The sequence below is a fragment of the Rousettus aegyptiacus genome, unplaced genomic scaffold, assembly GCF_014176215.1.
Source record: "Rousettus aegyptiacus isolate mRouAeg1 unplaced genomic scaffold, mRouAeg1.p scaffold_m13_p_10, whole genome shotgun sequence".
NCBI classification, from domain to species: domain Eukaryota; kingdom Metazoa; phylum Chordata; class Mammalia; order Chiroptera; family Pteropodidae; genus Rousettus; species Rousettus aegyptiacus.
Window position 1 is genome coordinate 38,274,737 of NW_023416285.1, and position 15,906 is coordinate 38,290,642.

The following is a 15,906-nucleotide window of genomic DNA, read 5'->3' on the forward strand; positions in this document are numbered from 1 at the left end:
GTGAAAGGGAGTGGAATTTGACACTCTCAAATATGCTTTTTTAGCACAAACATTATCCTGAGCAGCTTATTTTTAAGAAAGTGAAGACATAAGAATTAGCTCTGAAAGCAGTAAAATTTATCTTTTGTAAGAGCCATTTACATTTATAAGGAAAATCTTTATTTTTAAGGATGTCTCCCTCTTAGTACCAGAAAGTGAAGGATGATAGAATCTTTAGAAACTCATCAGTGGAGAAGGTACCCACTTAAATCTCCCAAATTGTAAACTTGTTTATTGTGCTTTTCCTGGTAACCTCCTGTACTGGTGTAACCATGCAAAAACTTCACTTCTTTACAATGATTTTTTCTTTTTTCTTTCTACTTGATTCAAACTGGCCTTGTCTAGCCTAATAACACTGTACTCACTTGCTTTCTTTCCTTATCCTTCCAGCTTTGCACATATTGCACAATCATTACTTTAATCATGAAGCCCTTAGAACATCAGAGTCTGGTCAGCATCAAACAGTCTTAGGAAAAAAAGCCTCAGGTCTGTTGACTACAGAAACAGAGTTTCAGTCAAACTAAAGATAACATCTTGACCTCAGGTGTGTTTCAGCTCCAGACCCGAAAAGGCAAAATGCAATTCCATGACTGACATCAGGGCCTTGGCCAATTAGTAGAGTCCATGACCCTAATGTTCTAAGTTACCATGACTAATGAAATTTCCCCTATATAATCTATCTTCTAGAGGACATCAGGGAGCTAGGTCTTTGAGTGGTAGCTCACCTGTGTCTCTGGGCTTGGTGTTCTTTCCTTAAATAAACCTTTCTTTGCTATTTGTGTCTCATTTGGCTTTGAGGCAAAAAGGCAAATGAACCCCCTTTAGTTCAGTAACACTAGCCTCCTGTCTTCTCCATTTAACATCTTCCTTTGTCTTTAGTTGGAAATGGTATTTAAGGTGGTGGCTTGAGCTGTTTTGGGGAGTAACTCAGTTTTCCTGGGTATCTCCCATGTATGTGGGAGGTATACATGTTACTAAACTTTTGTTTTTTTTCCATTAATCTGTCTCTTATTATAGGGTGTTCTCAGCCACAAACCTACAAAAGTAGGGGGAAAGTTATTTTCCCTCCTCTACATAATTTAAGTTATACAAAATACTTGTGTATTATTTTGTTTTTTATTTTAATGAATATGTTTATAATTACAAAAACTTTTATAATTAACACCTAGACTTGCTTTTTCCCCTATGAGGATTTCAACCATGAATTCTCTCAACAAAAGAATTATCAATTAACTAATTCTTTGTAGCCAGAGCTGAATTAATGACCTGGAGGCATTTCAAGAATGATATGGCTCCTAGATAAAGATTCAGGATTTTATAAAGAAGCAGTCAATGCAATACTATAAAAGCAACTGTATGTTGGCACTTATATTTTAAAATCACGGGTTATCTATGTTGATTTGAACTTAACACTTTGTTCTAAAAGGTACAAAGTAGTCATTTCAAAATATGTTAGATATGACAAAGTATTACAAAATAATAATGTAGGATAACAATATGCACTTCTGTGGGTTTTTTGTGAATAAAGTAAAATTATACATATTAATGCATTATAGATTTTTAGTATTATAAAAATATTTGAGTCTTTTAATTAATCTATTCATTTATTTTTCACCAAGTACTTAGTGAGTGCTTTCTATATGTTTCCTTTACTGGAATACCTCTGATAAATGAGATGTGCTAATATACAATGAAGTCTAGTCATACACCTAAAGGATATAAATTTGATTCTGCCTGTGCTGGAAGAAGAGAGAAAAAGCAAACATAATTTTGATAGCACGGTTGATTGTACCTAGCTCTCTTCTCAGTGCTTACACTAAGTGAATATACTCTGTGAGGGCTGAGTTGGCTGTTCCCTCAGGGAGTCTGTGTTCCCTTGGCGTGAAGTCTCTTGATGCACTGGGTTTGATTCTCGGTTTTAATGGTACAGAATGCATTTTTTTCTCATACTGCATGACCTCTAAATGAAGCACATATCACAAAAGAATTTCTGACTAAAAGTGATTCTCACTTTACCTCCTTCAAGTCTCACATCAGCCCTCACCCTCGGACCTGCCCAGATCACCCCTATATTCATACTCATCCTTTCCCTGTGCTATTTTAAGTTTTCACATTGCACCTAGCACCTTCAACATACTATATATTTTACTTATTATATTTACTGTTTTTGTAAATTTCCCCATACAAAATGCAAGCTCTCTGAAGGAATATGGGTTGTTTGATTAAAGGATGTATCCCAAGTATCTAGAACAAGGCCTGGCTTTCAAGGTCACTTAGTAATATTTGTTAAATAAATGCATGTAGGAATTTTCAAAAGTGATATCCTTAGAGCTACACCACTGAATAAGCTGCAACTCCTCCATTACACGTTAATAAGTACTTGTGGTAAATGATCATTTTTCCTGTAAGTGTTTTTAATCAATGTTCTTGTCTGAAACTTATCCTCAATATATGAAAAACTGTAGTAAAAAGAAAACCTGCAATATATCATTCAATTTTTAATTCAGATTTTTTAATTTGTAAAAATAAACCAAAATACCTGAGAGACAAGTAAATATAAATAAAGCATGTGGGGGGAACACTCATCTACTAAATGCTGGGGCATGTCATTGCACAATCGGGAGAAATACTGATTTTAAGAAAGATGATCGGCAATGACTAGATCCTAAATATAAAGCTTTAATTGAAAACTGTAGTTGATTACCAGGTGGGTGAGAGATCCTAAATAATAACTTATTCAGTTTTTAGAAATGGGCTTGATCCATAGGCTGACATAATGTATTAGTAACAGAAAATACTATTCTGCTTTGTCTAATAATAAAACGATGACACTAAAAACTAATTATTCTTGTTATTTAACATTAAGTGAGAAACCCAGATAATAAAATTGAGATTTAAAAAATATATATTCATAAGACAGCTGGTATTATTTTTTTTCTTAGCATATAAGTGGAAAACTGCACTTATAAAGCAAATCAGATCATTTGGAAAATGTGCTACAATATTTGAAAAACACACAGTGGTATGAGTATACATTTCCAAACCGATTTCTGCTTTACTCATATGTGATTGAGACAAAATATGTGTGACGCCACAATTCAGTCAATTTTAAGTAGGTAAATTAAAATCACCAATGACGTGTAGACAAATAGTAATTAATAACTTAATATTTGATGAAACACCCAATAATTTCAAAACTCAAAGAAATTATGAACAAAATTTTGCAATTCAAGACTAATAAACACTTTTCATTAAACGTAAATATAAAACACATGCTAATGAAAAGAACTCTTTTGAAACTTTAGTACTTTTGCCTAAAAGAGCAACTTAGAGACCCCCTATGACTATTCTGAGTCCAGTTCAGGCACTAGTTGAAAAGAGAATTTATATTTAAAGTCAATCAGCCACATTTAAAAAGCCAATCTCCTGTAGAACATCAAAAGGAAGTAAAAGTAAAAGCTATCTATGAAGATATCAGATTAATAAAAGTATCAGAATTTTCTCAGTATTAGAATATAAAATCTTCACTGCAGCATTTTGGTTTTGTTCTCAGTTATTTTAACCAAAATGTTATTTGCAGTTTAAGCTACAAAATATTAACAGACAGCATATGTGCTATGTTGAAGCATCTAGTTATATAGCTGCTGTAATCAGAAAAATCTACCTCTTAACGTAATCTTCTAATCGGCTACTTGACTACATCTATTCATCTTCTATACTGTTTTAATAACACAAGTGTCACCTAAGGAACTATTCTTTGATCTTTCAATAAACTAAGCCAGTGCAGACAGAGGAAGGTGAAAGAGTTTAAATTGGCATTGATTATTTAAGACACATTCATCATTTATTTAACAATCTCCTTCATCACAAGAACTATTTTGTTTATAGGTTTTGCTGAGACACTGAATTTATTTTAAAATAATTTTTGCCATGTGCATTACAAATCAGAGCACATCGTAAACTAATATTAGTTTCAAGTCTCCTGATAAATCTGTTGCAAATCTTTGAACTTATTCACTGTAGATTTTTTTTTTGTAATTTCTTTTTATAGTTTTCATACAATTAATATCTTATGGGGATTTTATTTCCCATCCTACGTGTGTAGCAACAGCTATCATCCCAAGTAAATTACATTAATGGATACTTGCAGTCTCTTATAGTCTGACATTCATATCACTGAAACATTATTCATAATGATCCATAAACAACAATTTGTGGCTAAGATTTGGCAGCTTCAGGAAGAAAGCAAGTGAATAAAAGAATCATCCATAACATGCAAGATATCTACAAGATTTTTCATATTTTTTTGACGAATATATCAAATTATCATTATAGTATCCTATGTGGGTATATATAGCACATTTGTGAAAAATTTAAATACTGTCAAACTATATTTCCTGAGGAAAATGTGAGCAAATATTATAAATTAAAAGACAAATGATTTTTATTACACATGAAAATTTGAGAAATTATTTATAAATAGATATTCAAAAGCACAAAAAATATATCCCTGTCAGGGAAAATTACACTATTGATGGATCGTATATTCTAAATAGTCACAAAATTCATCACATTTAAAATGCTTTACTTATTTCTAATTTGTTTATTTAAAATATTCCCTCCAAGATATTCTATACAAAATGTTCTAAAGTTTACTGCTACAGTTACATCTAGTTACTGACATAAGGGTCTGTATGCATATCTTTGGTTATTAATTTGCTGACTCTGATTATTATGTCCTAGAATATATCCTACCCACTGAGAAATGTGAAACTTGAAATCTTTAGAAAAGATTATTATTCTATGTTAACAACTACAAAAATCATAACAGACATTTCTACAAGGAGATCCTTTAAGGACTTGTTACCAAAAAAATTATTCTTTAGTCTCGATTCAATCTAGTAAAATACACTAAACTCTCACTGTCAGATATAAAAAGCTAGAAATAAATGGAGATTTAATAATAAGAATTAACGATGTTCATGGCTTTATTTTTAATTTCTGTTTACATGTTTAGAAAACTAAATAGCACTGGTATAAGAAATTTTTGTGGCAACAAGAAAATTATTAGGCATAGATAGACAAATACAAAAGAGGCTGGTAGTAGTTACAGCTTAGTTATCCCCTCATGGGTACCATTCATTTCTTACCAAGCATTTCTCACAAGCAGTCCCAATTATGCTACAGATCTTTTACATTCTAGATTTATATTCAGTCATTTAGACATTTAGAATTCAGTCTCCCAAACATAATTTCCTTATATTGAGTAAAATGGAATATTTCTTGTTTTTAAGAATATGTTACTTTTAATAAAAGATCAGACTTCCACAAAGATCATGTGGTAGTAAACAAATGACTTCACTTTCTGAAACTCAGTTAATTTATTTGAAAATTAGGGGGTTCAAAATAGGAAAATTCTAAGTTAGCTTATTGTTCCTGTGTTGTATGATTTTATTACATTGGAATAAGATTCATTACATATTGGACAACTCTCTGGCTTACAGATTTAAAAATACATAGGTTGTGATTTATAAAATACACACTGGGTTTATATCCTAGAGACTAAATATATGAAGAATATGTATTAAAAAGTTTAAACAGAAAAGTAACTCCTTCAAAAGAGATTGATATTAAAATATGTCTTTGAATGTAATCAAATTATTTTTAAAAATAAAACAATGACATCACTTAAATAATATACAACATTGGTATTCAGAAAATATTACAGTCATAATATGGATATCTAGAATATTTAGATATCTAGAAAAAAACATTAAAATAAATATAACAGAAAATACACAATAAAAGCATAGCATTTAATTTTTTTAATTAAATGCTGTACATAAATATCTGAAATTAATTTGCACTGAAATTCAAAACTTTGGTGTATTTCCTAATAAAGACAAATAACTTTATATTATTTTATTTTGCAAGGCAACAGAAAAATAATATCTATATTTATGTTATTTAATATAATGAGCACATACAAATAATCGTATTATACAACACCATAAAACAACTAATATCGTATCTATTCTATTTGTTCTTGTCAAAAAAGTGCTAAAAATTATGTTTTTAAATAGAAGAGAATTCTCACTAATGTTACATATATGATAAAAATTATTTTCTTTATCGTATCTGATTAATTTTTTAATCAGAAGGAAGTTTAAAGTCAAGAACTTAGGCAAAATGAAAATTTCATAGCTGTTTTTTTTTTTTTAAAGATAGGTATTTGAATCAAAGTCATACAAAATCACTCAGTGTTACTAGAAGCAATCTTGTATCCAAACTTATTTTTTAATCTTATTTTAACTTTCAATTAAATTACTTTTTGCAGCCTGCCCTAAAGCCTGAGAGCTAAAATATTATTGTTAATTTCTTTGCTAAGTTGTGTTTCCTTTTATGTGCCAGCATGTAAAAATGATGTCCTTGGCTTTAGTGACAGCAAACTTTATTAAACTGTTAATAAATAAATTAGTACTGTCTTAAAAATAAATTATCCTAGTATTCTAATATGTATCATCCATGTGCCTGTGAATTCATTAATTCAAAAGACTGGATTAGAGATGTTGATTTTAAAAAAAGAAGACATTGGTATGCTAGTCAATGTCTTTAATTATCTTTTTTAGTTCCAGAGGTATTTGGGGATTATTTAAGAGCAAAAGATGAATGGGCGCCATTACATTCTATTAAATCAATCCATGGACACAGTAGTAGCAGAGGTAAATAAGCTGTGGAGGTCAGAATATCAATAAAGAAGATAAAAATGGTCTTATATAGGTACTTACATCACATCCTGGAAGTTCAGTCTGTGTGGATTTATCTACTCTTGAAGCAAAAGCCTTCTGTAAATGCTGGACTTTTTCCTGCAAAAGGAAAACAAACAAAAAACAAAAAATGCATTACTGGTGATCATGTGCTTCCATACTAACAATTCCCCTTATTAAAATTTGATTAGTGTACAATGCATGATTCTCTGTGTGCCTACATTACTCTGCTGGTGCGTTGCCTATCAGCTTAAATATTCAGAGCTTTAATTTTCAGGTCATAACTCCACCTTTGCCTTCTTTTCTTTTAATACAGGAACCACTGAGTCAGACCTACAGTTGAAACCTAGAGATACAAGATTTCCTTATGTTTACTGATAAGAACAGATACTACATTCGATGTTAACCAAAAGACGCAGAAGCGATATTTGCTTAATTTCAAGATCAAATGTTTATACTGTTACTAATTAGCTATTTTTTATAAACTAAAATGATAGAATTTTACTGCTCTTGTTTCAGAGCATTTACATTTAAAAATCTCAAACATTTTCAATAAGTTATACCACCGAGTGAATTCCATTTTTTCATTTTATTTTTCTCCTTCTTAATTCTCTCCTGGAATCTACACATTTTAAGGAATTTGAAACTAATCCAATCATTTCATTACTAGGCAAGGGAAGTAATGCATGAAGAAAGTTAAGGACTTCTTCAGATCTCAAATATAAATGAATTAATTTGGGTCTATTTATTTGACTGGATTTCTGGCTGGGGTGTACTCTTCTCAGTCCTAAATGTGTCACTAAAAACAAAAGGGAATCTTGAACTTAATTATTATGTAATGTGTCTACTGTGTGCCTGCACAGCTAAGAGTCCTATACTCACATGATCACATCTCATCTTGAGCTTCTTACCTCTATTACTATCTTTTTTCAATGGGATCCATACAATTTAGAAAGTTTAACTTGAGAAATTTTTGAATGAAGTTCATGTGATTCCACTAGACTCTCTTTTTGCTTTACTAGCTTTAAAAAAAGATTTTTTGTTGTGTTTTATTTTGAATGCTTAATAAGATATATTAATGATCCAAAAAAACCGTGATTTAGTTCATTTTTTTCTAGGAAGGGACAGTAGTCATTAAAATCCTCACTACCAAGACCTTCAATTACACAAAGCTTATCCTTACCTTTCTTTTCTCTCCATTCCTCTATCTCTCCCTCCCAATCCCTTTCTATTTCCCTCAACTCTGCCTGAAATCTGAGTTATATGAGTTAACTAAGCAAATATGTAATTTAGGTAAATATAATTCATTTTAACTTATTGAAATACAGAAATTATTTTATGTATTGTTAATATTTCATACCTTCTAACTTTCATACCACAAAACTTCTAGCACTGCTATTCAGACAAAAATGAAATACAGATGAGATAATTCAGGAAAATGTAATGCGAGTGAAGTAAAACGTTCATTGTTTAAAATGGATAAGTGAAAATGTGGCTGCATTTTCCAAAGTAAATGAAAGTGAAACATAGTAAGTTGTATTGATTTAGACTTATACTAGGGTTGGGAAAACTACAGGGAGAAGTAGAAATAGAAAAAAGAAGCAATATATTTGTTATCATAGAAGTGGTGTTTAGAAAAGTTTATCTACTTTTGAAATAGGTTAGAGTCATAAGTATCAGAAAAGTTAGGTTTGTTATAAATCTGTAGGTACATAAACGTTTGCATATGATTTAGAGACTGAGCAAAAATGAGAGTGAAGAATGGATAGCAAATGCTTCCATTATGCTTCAGCTCACATTTCTATTTTCAAAGGCTTCCATCATAAGATCAGGAGTTGGAAAGGAGTGATAAACTCTAGCCATTTGGTCTGAGTTGTAAGACAGGAAATTCAAGTTAAATGAAATATTCAAACAGCTTCATCAACCAATGGTCTAATCAAAGCAAAACAAATTCTAAGTCAAGAATAGTTAACTTCAGAAATCAAAAAAAAAAAAAAGACATTTCCTACAAAATTCATTGTTACTCCCTTTTGCAATCATTTTCACAACAAATGTCAGATTTTAATTAATTATTATGTATGCACTAGTATGTCACATTCAATAGTAGAGAGTGAATTATAAGTTTCCAATAGACTTAGGTACACATAATTAAGAATTAAATTTTATTTAGTACAACAGTAGAAACAATATATGACAGCTTATGATAAATTTCTATAACAAAATTAAATTAAGATTATATAGCTGTTAGAAGAGAATCATTCATTATCTTGCTTTTCTGTTACATGGAAATTTAAAAATTGATGGATTGAACATGTAATAAAAAGAGTATAATAGATAATCAAATAGACAACATAACACAAAAACAGTTATTAGAATTTTCTTATTACTTTACAATTAAAAGCCAAATTACAACAGAACTTAAATAGCTCCTTTCACCTTATATATAAGAAAGATAATCAGAAGGAAGCAACATGAAGAGAAACAGTTGAAGTATACTGAACTTTACTCTTGACCACCAATTAATTTACCACATGATTTAATGTGGCTCTCTTTTAGTATTTTTTTATATAAGCAAACATTGTAATTCCTTCTTCTAATCTCTTAGAGAAACAGGGAAGAATTGAAACAATTCAATTTCTAGTAAATATATTTTATAAATAAATCTATGCCCTTGATAAAATTTCTTATTAAGTTTTTTTTCATAAAATGACGATACCTATACTAAACAAAACACACCTTTTTTTTCTCACTTAAGAATAAAACACAAATGTGCTTAGAATAAGCATGAAGTCCTTAATGCAATGATATAATCAATTTAAGCAGAACAATCTATATCTGCTTAAACTGTTAGAATCATTTATTCTTGTTAGAAAATCTTTGTATTTATTTACATTATTAATCTCTTAACAAAAACAATTATAAATCAGTATTTCAAAGTCTAAGTTTATTCATCTACATGATTCATTTTTACCTTAGATTTTAATATCTATTATCACCTACTAGAGCTGTTTAAAAAATTTATGCATGTTAAACTAAGCATAGTAAACCAAACTGAAAAGAAAATATTCAGTAATCCCAAGATATAACTCCATTTTATCTTAAATTATTATTTTAATTACCTACACAGAAGTTAGTGAAATTCATGCACAAGATGCAAAGAAGATGAACTGAAAAAATAGAACATGAAGGCTTAACTACATAAAGTAGTTAGCTTTAGAACGTAAATAAAAGAAAATGTATTCTTAAAAATTAGCAGACCCTGATATAGAAAATATATGTAATAGTGATTATAGCACTACTGTATAAATATGTACCTTGAGGCTGAAGAAAAAAACACCTGTGTTATCCAAAATTTGCAAGAGAAAGTTTTGCGAAGAGTAGGTTTGAATAAGAAATACTATAAAATGTAAAAAGAACACAGATGATTTAAATTGTATAACCATAAATGTAGACCTTAAATCATGGATCTAAAAGTTAAATTTATGGGAAAAGAAATAATTTTGAAATATTGACATTCTGAAAGAAGAGAAAAGCTAACTTTTAATATTAAAATGTATTATAATTCAACAAAAGAAAATTTACAAAGTGTTCTGAGTTAAGTTTAAACTAGAAATTTAATAGATCAAAAAGAATTTAAACATCATCTTATAGTGGACTTCAATTCTAATAATAACAAATTACTTTAAAAAAATGAAAGCAAAATCTAAAGGGAAAATGATTGGGTAGCTTAATAATGTCGAATCCAAGGATGAGCTCAAGAATTAAAAGGCAATGTCACAGAGACATTATTTTCGCCCATCTTTAATAAGGGCATATCACTGAAGATATCAGTAGAATTATAAACAAGCACAACCATAACTAAGCATATAAAACCTCCTCACATAGAACATAAAGTCTCTTGGACATTAAAATGTATGAATATTTTCTTACATTTTGTTATTGAAAATTACTAACATATAACAAAAATAGGGAGACTAACACAAAGAATGCCTATACATTCTTCACTCAATTTCGACAATGATATTGGTATTTAAATCAGTATTAGTATTAGCTATATACTTAAATGGCTCTACGGATCAGTATTGTCCTTCAGCTTAGATGAGATGTTTGCATTAGAGAACCTGGCTCTGGAGAAAATGACAATAAATCAATAAAACAAACATCTGGATAAGATATTTTCATCTAATTATATAATACCTAAACTAGGAAATTGTCTGTCATCTCTATAACTCACCACTTTGAGGCTGCACTGCAGGTAGTTTTAAGAAAAAAGAGGACACATTATTATGTAACATTTACATATTTTACATTTATGGAATATATTACTCCAATAAGAGATTATACAAATTGAAAATTTACCTAGATTTAAAAAGAGTTCATGTCACTTCATTTAAGAAAATGATAATCAAAAATGTAAATTAGGGATTTATATCTTTGAAGATTGAAATCACACTTGTATCTAGATAACCAAATGCAATATTCTAGATGTAAAAGCATATGGACTTTTTTACCCAACAAGAACTGAATGATGCTTTTGTTTCAATTCCAACATTACTGTTTTTTTTTAAACCAAAGAACACATTGTAATATATGTAAATACCATTAAACAAATATATATGTATTATAATACAAACATATCATATATATATATATATTTGATTTCTTTAGTGTTTATGATAGCTAATCCATTTCTTCTAATATAAAACTCTTCCAGTAAGGTGAAACTAATTAAGAGAGGTCTTAGAAAGAGGGACATAAAAGAGGTGTCTTTGAGTTAGATCCTTTAGGAGGTAGGGGCATGAATTTTCTGGGTTAAACACACTAGGCATTTAGTGACTGACCAGGAAAATAAGAGAAGTTGTGATTGAGAAATATCACCAATCACTTTGTAAGGTATATAAATGTCTAATCACTACGTTGTATACCTGAAACTAATATAATATTGTATGCCGACTGTAACTGAAAAAGAAAAATATCACCCGGCTGTTTGCGGTTTAAAATACATTTAAAACATCTATTAATTACATATCGAATTTATTTCACAACCACTGCTTTTTTTATATCTACTGCCACTACTATGACCCACTACTGAGGAGAGCAGAGGAATGGAGCATTGACGAGTGCCAAGTGTGCACAAGGCACTGCCATCTTTTACACCAGTAGCCTCTGTTCTGGGTTGAGTAGTGTCCTTCCCACATTCTTATCCACCTGGAACTTGTGAATGTGCTGATATTAGGATATAAGATCTTTGCAGATGCAATCAAGTTAAGATGAGGCTATGCTGGGTTAGAATCATAACCCCAATATAACTGTTACCCTTATAGGAAGAGGCATATGTGGACACAGCAACACAGACATGCAGACGAGAAGGCCATATTAAGACAGGCAGAGATTAAAGTGATGTACCCAAAAACAAAGCAATGACAAAAACAGAAGCAACCATCAGAAGCTAGAAGAGGCAATAGAGGATCCCTCCCTAAAGATGTCAGAGGAAATATAATCCTGAAGACATCTTGGTTTCCAACTGCTAGGCTCCAGAACTGTGAGAGAATACATTTCCTTTGTTTTAAGTCAGTCAGTTTGCAGTGCTTTGTTACAGCAGCCAGAGGAAACTAAGACGGCCTCCTAACTGGTATTCCTATCTTCCCTCATACTTTCTATATTCCCTCTTATCTGTAATTAACAGCAAAGTAACCTGAAATGTGATTTGGATCACATCATTCTCTTGTTTAAATCCTGTTAAAAATATCCCATTACAACATGGTACCCACTAGCCACATATGGCAAATGAGCATTTGAATCATGGCTAGTCCAAATTGAGATGTGCTGTAAGTGTAAAATATCATTGAATTTTGAATATGTAAGTAGAAAAATATTAATAAAATATTTCATGAATAACTTTACATTTTTTGTATCTTATATGATACTATTTGGGGCATATTAAGTTAAAATGTATTTGAATAAAATGAATTAAATTACTATCATGTCACTTGTTTTGTATTTCTATTGAACAGTGCTAGTCTATACAATAAAAAGTAAATCTTTACAATAACATATAGCCCCTGCCATTCCCAGCCCTTTCTTATTATGCTAACTCCATTTCATGCTGGTCTTCACCTTACAAAAGCGACTATTAGTCATTTTCTTTCAGTTGCCTAAGTGGACCAAAATTTTTCACACTCAAACTTTTAACATGTTATTTCCTGCATCTGGAATGTCCTTCATATTTAGTGTTACCAACTTAGAGATATCCTCTCTAAACTAGATTCCCATCTGCAGATGATTCTCTTTTAACCTCTTCTTTATAAATGTCTCTCATTTCAACTATTATTTCTTTTATTACATTTGGCTGCTCGTCCATATTTGGTCTGTCCTCTACACCAGCATTCAAGCTCCTTATAGCAAGGATCATGTCTATTTAGAGCCATACTGACTCCTAATTGACTGCCTAAGACAGTTTTTGGCACATTCTAGGTGCTCGAGACTTTTTGGAAGAAATAAGGGAATAGGTGTATGGGACATAATGCATGAGGTTTGAGAGGATTCAGTGGACACCAGCTGGTGAACCTGACATAGCGCAGAAGCATTTGCTATAGAAAATTTAATATTGGTGACTTGACAAGTCCAGTAAAATGTCGGGCATTTGTATGGTCTATAAATTTAAGCAGGAGCATACTGTAAATTATATAGCTGTGGGGTTATTCTAGTAATTCTAGGCTATATAAATGCTTTAAGAGAAAAGGAAAGGGAAAAGAAAGCAAAAAGACAGTGACAACATTAAATAGGTAAAAATCAAACGTGTGGCTGAGGATTTGTATTTCTCACATCAAATGAGAAATATTTTTATGGATAGATTAGGAGATACACACACACAGCTATCCTCATTCTTGCCTATATTTTATATTGTGGGTAAGAAATTAATAAGCTGATTCATCTAATGAAAGTAATTCGGGGAAAAATGAATGTAAAAATATCATCTTCTGTAGGAAATAGGGATCAGAAGAATTCTCTGACATATCCGTCACTCTGGTCCATATCTGCATGATAGGACTTCTGCTTAGAAGTACACTTTTGGTTTCTTTGCCTACCTCTCGCTCACTCCTTTTCATCTATAAACTGGTAAGTGACCTTGGGATAAACAAATGTGCTCTGCTTCTTACTGGCATAGCTTTTCCACAGAACGAAATCTCAGCTTGTCCAGACATGAGCTTACAGATTCTTGCCCTGTGGGAGAGGTTACAATTTTCCCTTTGTGTCAGCAACTCTGGTGGGTCACTTCAGTTCAGTTTAGAATGTACTGGAAGCTTATATGGCTGCATTCCAATACAGGTTTGGATTGTATTATAATTCAATCTCTCTGAATCTTCTATTTTTATAATTAGTTCTGAATTTAGGAGGGCAAAGAAGGGCATTGTTTATTGTCCTTTTAAAACCTCAAAAATACACACATACACACACCCAATCAATTCAGAAAAATGACATTTCAATATAGTTATTGGGAACTTCTAGGAGCGTTACATTGTGTTGACTAAAAGAACAACTTAATTCACCCTTGAAAGTTGTGCCTATAAAAAAAATCTATGTACCTGAAAACAGAAACCTGCCTACAATATTGAGATTGACATCTTGCAAGTATAGCAAAGATTCCTCTAGTTTTCTTTGTTTAATATTTTTATTCGGGAAGGTCAGGATATTATACTCTGCCTACTTTATCACTGTTTTAAAAATTAGAGTTAAATATGAGACTCCTTTTTTAAAGAAAAGTTTCACTTTAAGCAATTGTGAAGATTTTACGTTATTGTAATGATTGAATATTCATGTATATAAAAATTCTTACAATAAACTGTGTATGACACAAAAATCTTCAAGGCAGTCATTCATTAACAGCAATATGCTGATGACAGCATTATAGAAACACACCAAGAATAAGAGAGACAACAGGAAGATCACTGTAGACTTGCAGAGTCAGCATGGCAGTCCAGGTTGACAATCAGCTAGGACACAACGATGTCATGAATCAAACTTCACCAGACAAATTGTCCACACAGATCAAACTTCACTGTCAAACTCAAGAAATTCTGAATGCCATAAAATTCATTATCCTTCAAATTTCCTTCAGCACACTCATAAGCAAAGGAAGAAAATAAAATAATACCCTATATATGCATAACTTAACAGTAGACTCTAATAAAACAGAATATGAAGAGATTACATGTAACTATAGGAATTAGCTGCTGTGGATTTCTGTTTATTCATTTTTTAAACATAGTTGGTAGGCAAACACATTTAAAGCTGGACTAATTGATTCCAACAGACATTTAATGAGTATAACTTATTAACCCATCGACCAGTATTTATAGTACATTTAACTATATAAACTGATTTCACTTTCTGTGTAACTAGAAAAACAATAACATTTGATTTTGTTTAATATTTGCATCATTTTATATATTTCACATTTACAAATAAAATTCTTTCTATGAAGTTTTTGGCTAATTGTTCACTGCTAACCATTTTAGAGGCCAGCTCCTGAGTCAAACACAACTCTGCTAGCTGTGCAACCCGTAGAACAGGTGAAGACCAGTGCTGGACAATGTCCTTGTTACACAGGAAGTGGTAAACAAAATGTTGCCGTCCTTGTCATTTCACTGCTTATAGTTCATAGTGGAGACGCTTCTGCTCAGGATCCATACCGATAAAGTTACACATTTTTATAAATGATATAAAGGGAAGTAATGAGTACCTAGGAGAGAGAATAAAATGAAGGATGCCTTTTATATTGTAACAATATAGTGGACCTCACAGGAAATGATCCTTCAGGTTAAACCGACAGGACAAGGATATAGGCAGGCAGTAAGCAAGGGACTGTTTGATAGAGAATAGAGAAAGTTCACGGAGTGAAGGGTGGGGGAAACCATATGTTTTTATTTTGTTTTTGTTTTTTTTTGTTTTGTTTTGTTTTTTTGAGACACTGAAAACAGTATAGTATGAATAGAACTTAGTGAAAAAGAGGATTATTGGCATAAGATGATCGTAGTCTGTTAGGCATTGGTTTTATGTTAAGTTCAGTGGAAAATCAGGGAAATGTTTTATGCACGAT

At 31.1% G+C, this 15,906-nt stretch overlaps 1 protein-coding gene across 7 annotated transcripts in view; it reads right to left on the reverse strand.

Moving 5' to 3' along the window:
• CCSER1 (coiled-coil serine rich protein 1) overlaps positions 1–15,906 on the reverse strand; it is a 1,108,427-nt gene that overhangs the window by 499,113 nt on the left and 593,408 nt on the right. For all 7 annotated transcript variants that reach the window (XM_016161106.2, XM_036226729.1, XM_036226731.1 and 4 more), the window contains exon 9: positions 6,828–6,905. In XM_016161106.2, coding sequence (XP_016016592.2) covers positions 6,828–6,905 — 78 coding nt within the window. The remainder of the gene's footprint in view (positions 1–6,827; positions 6,906–15,906) is intronic.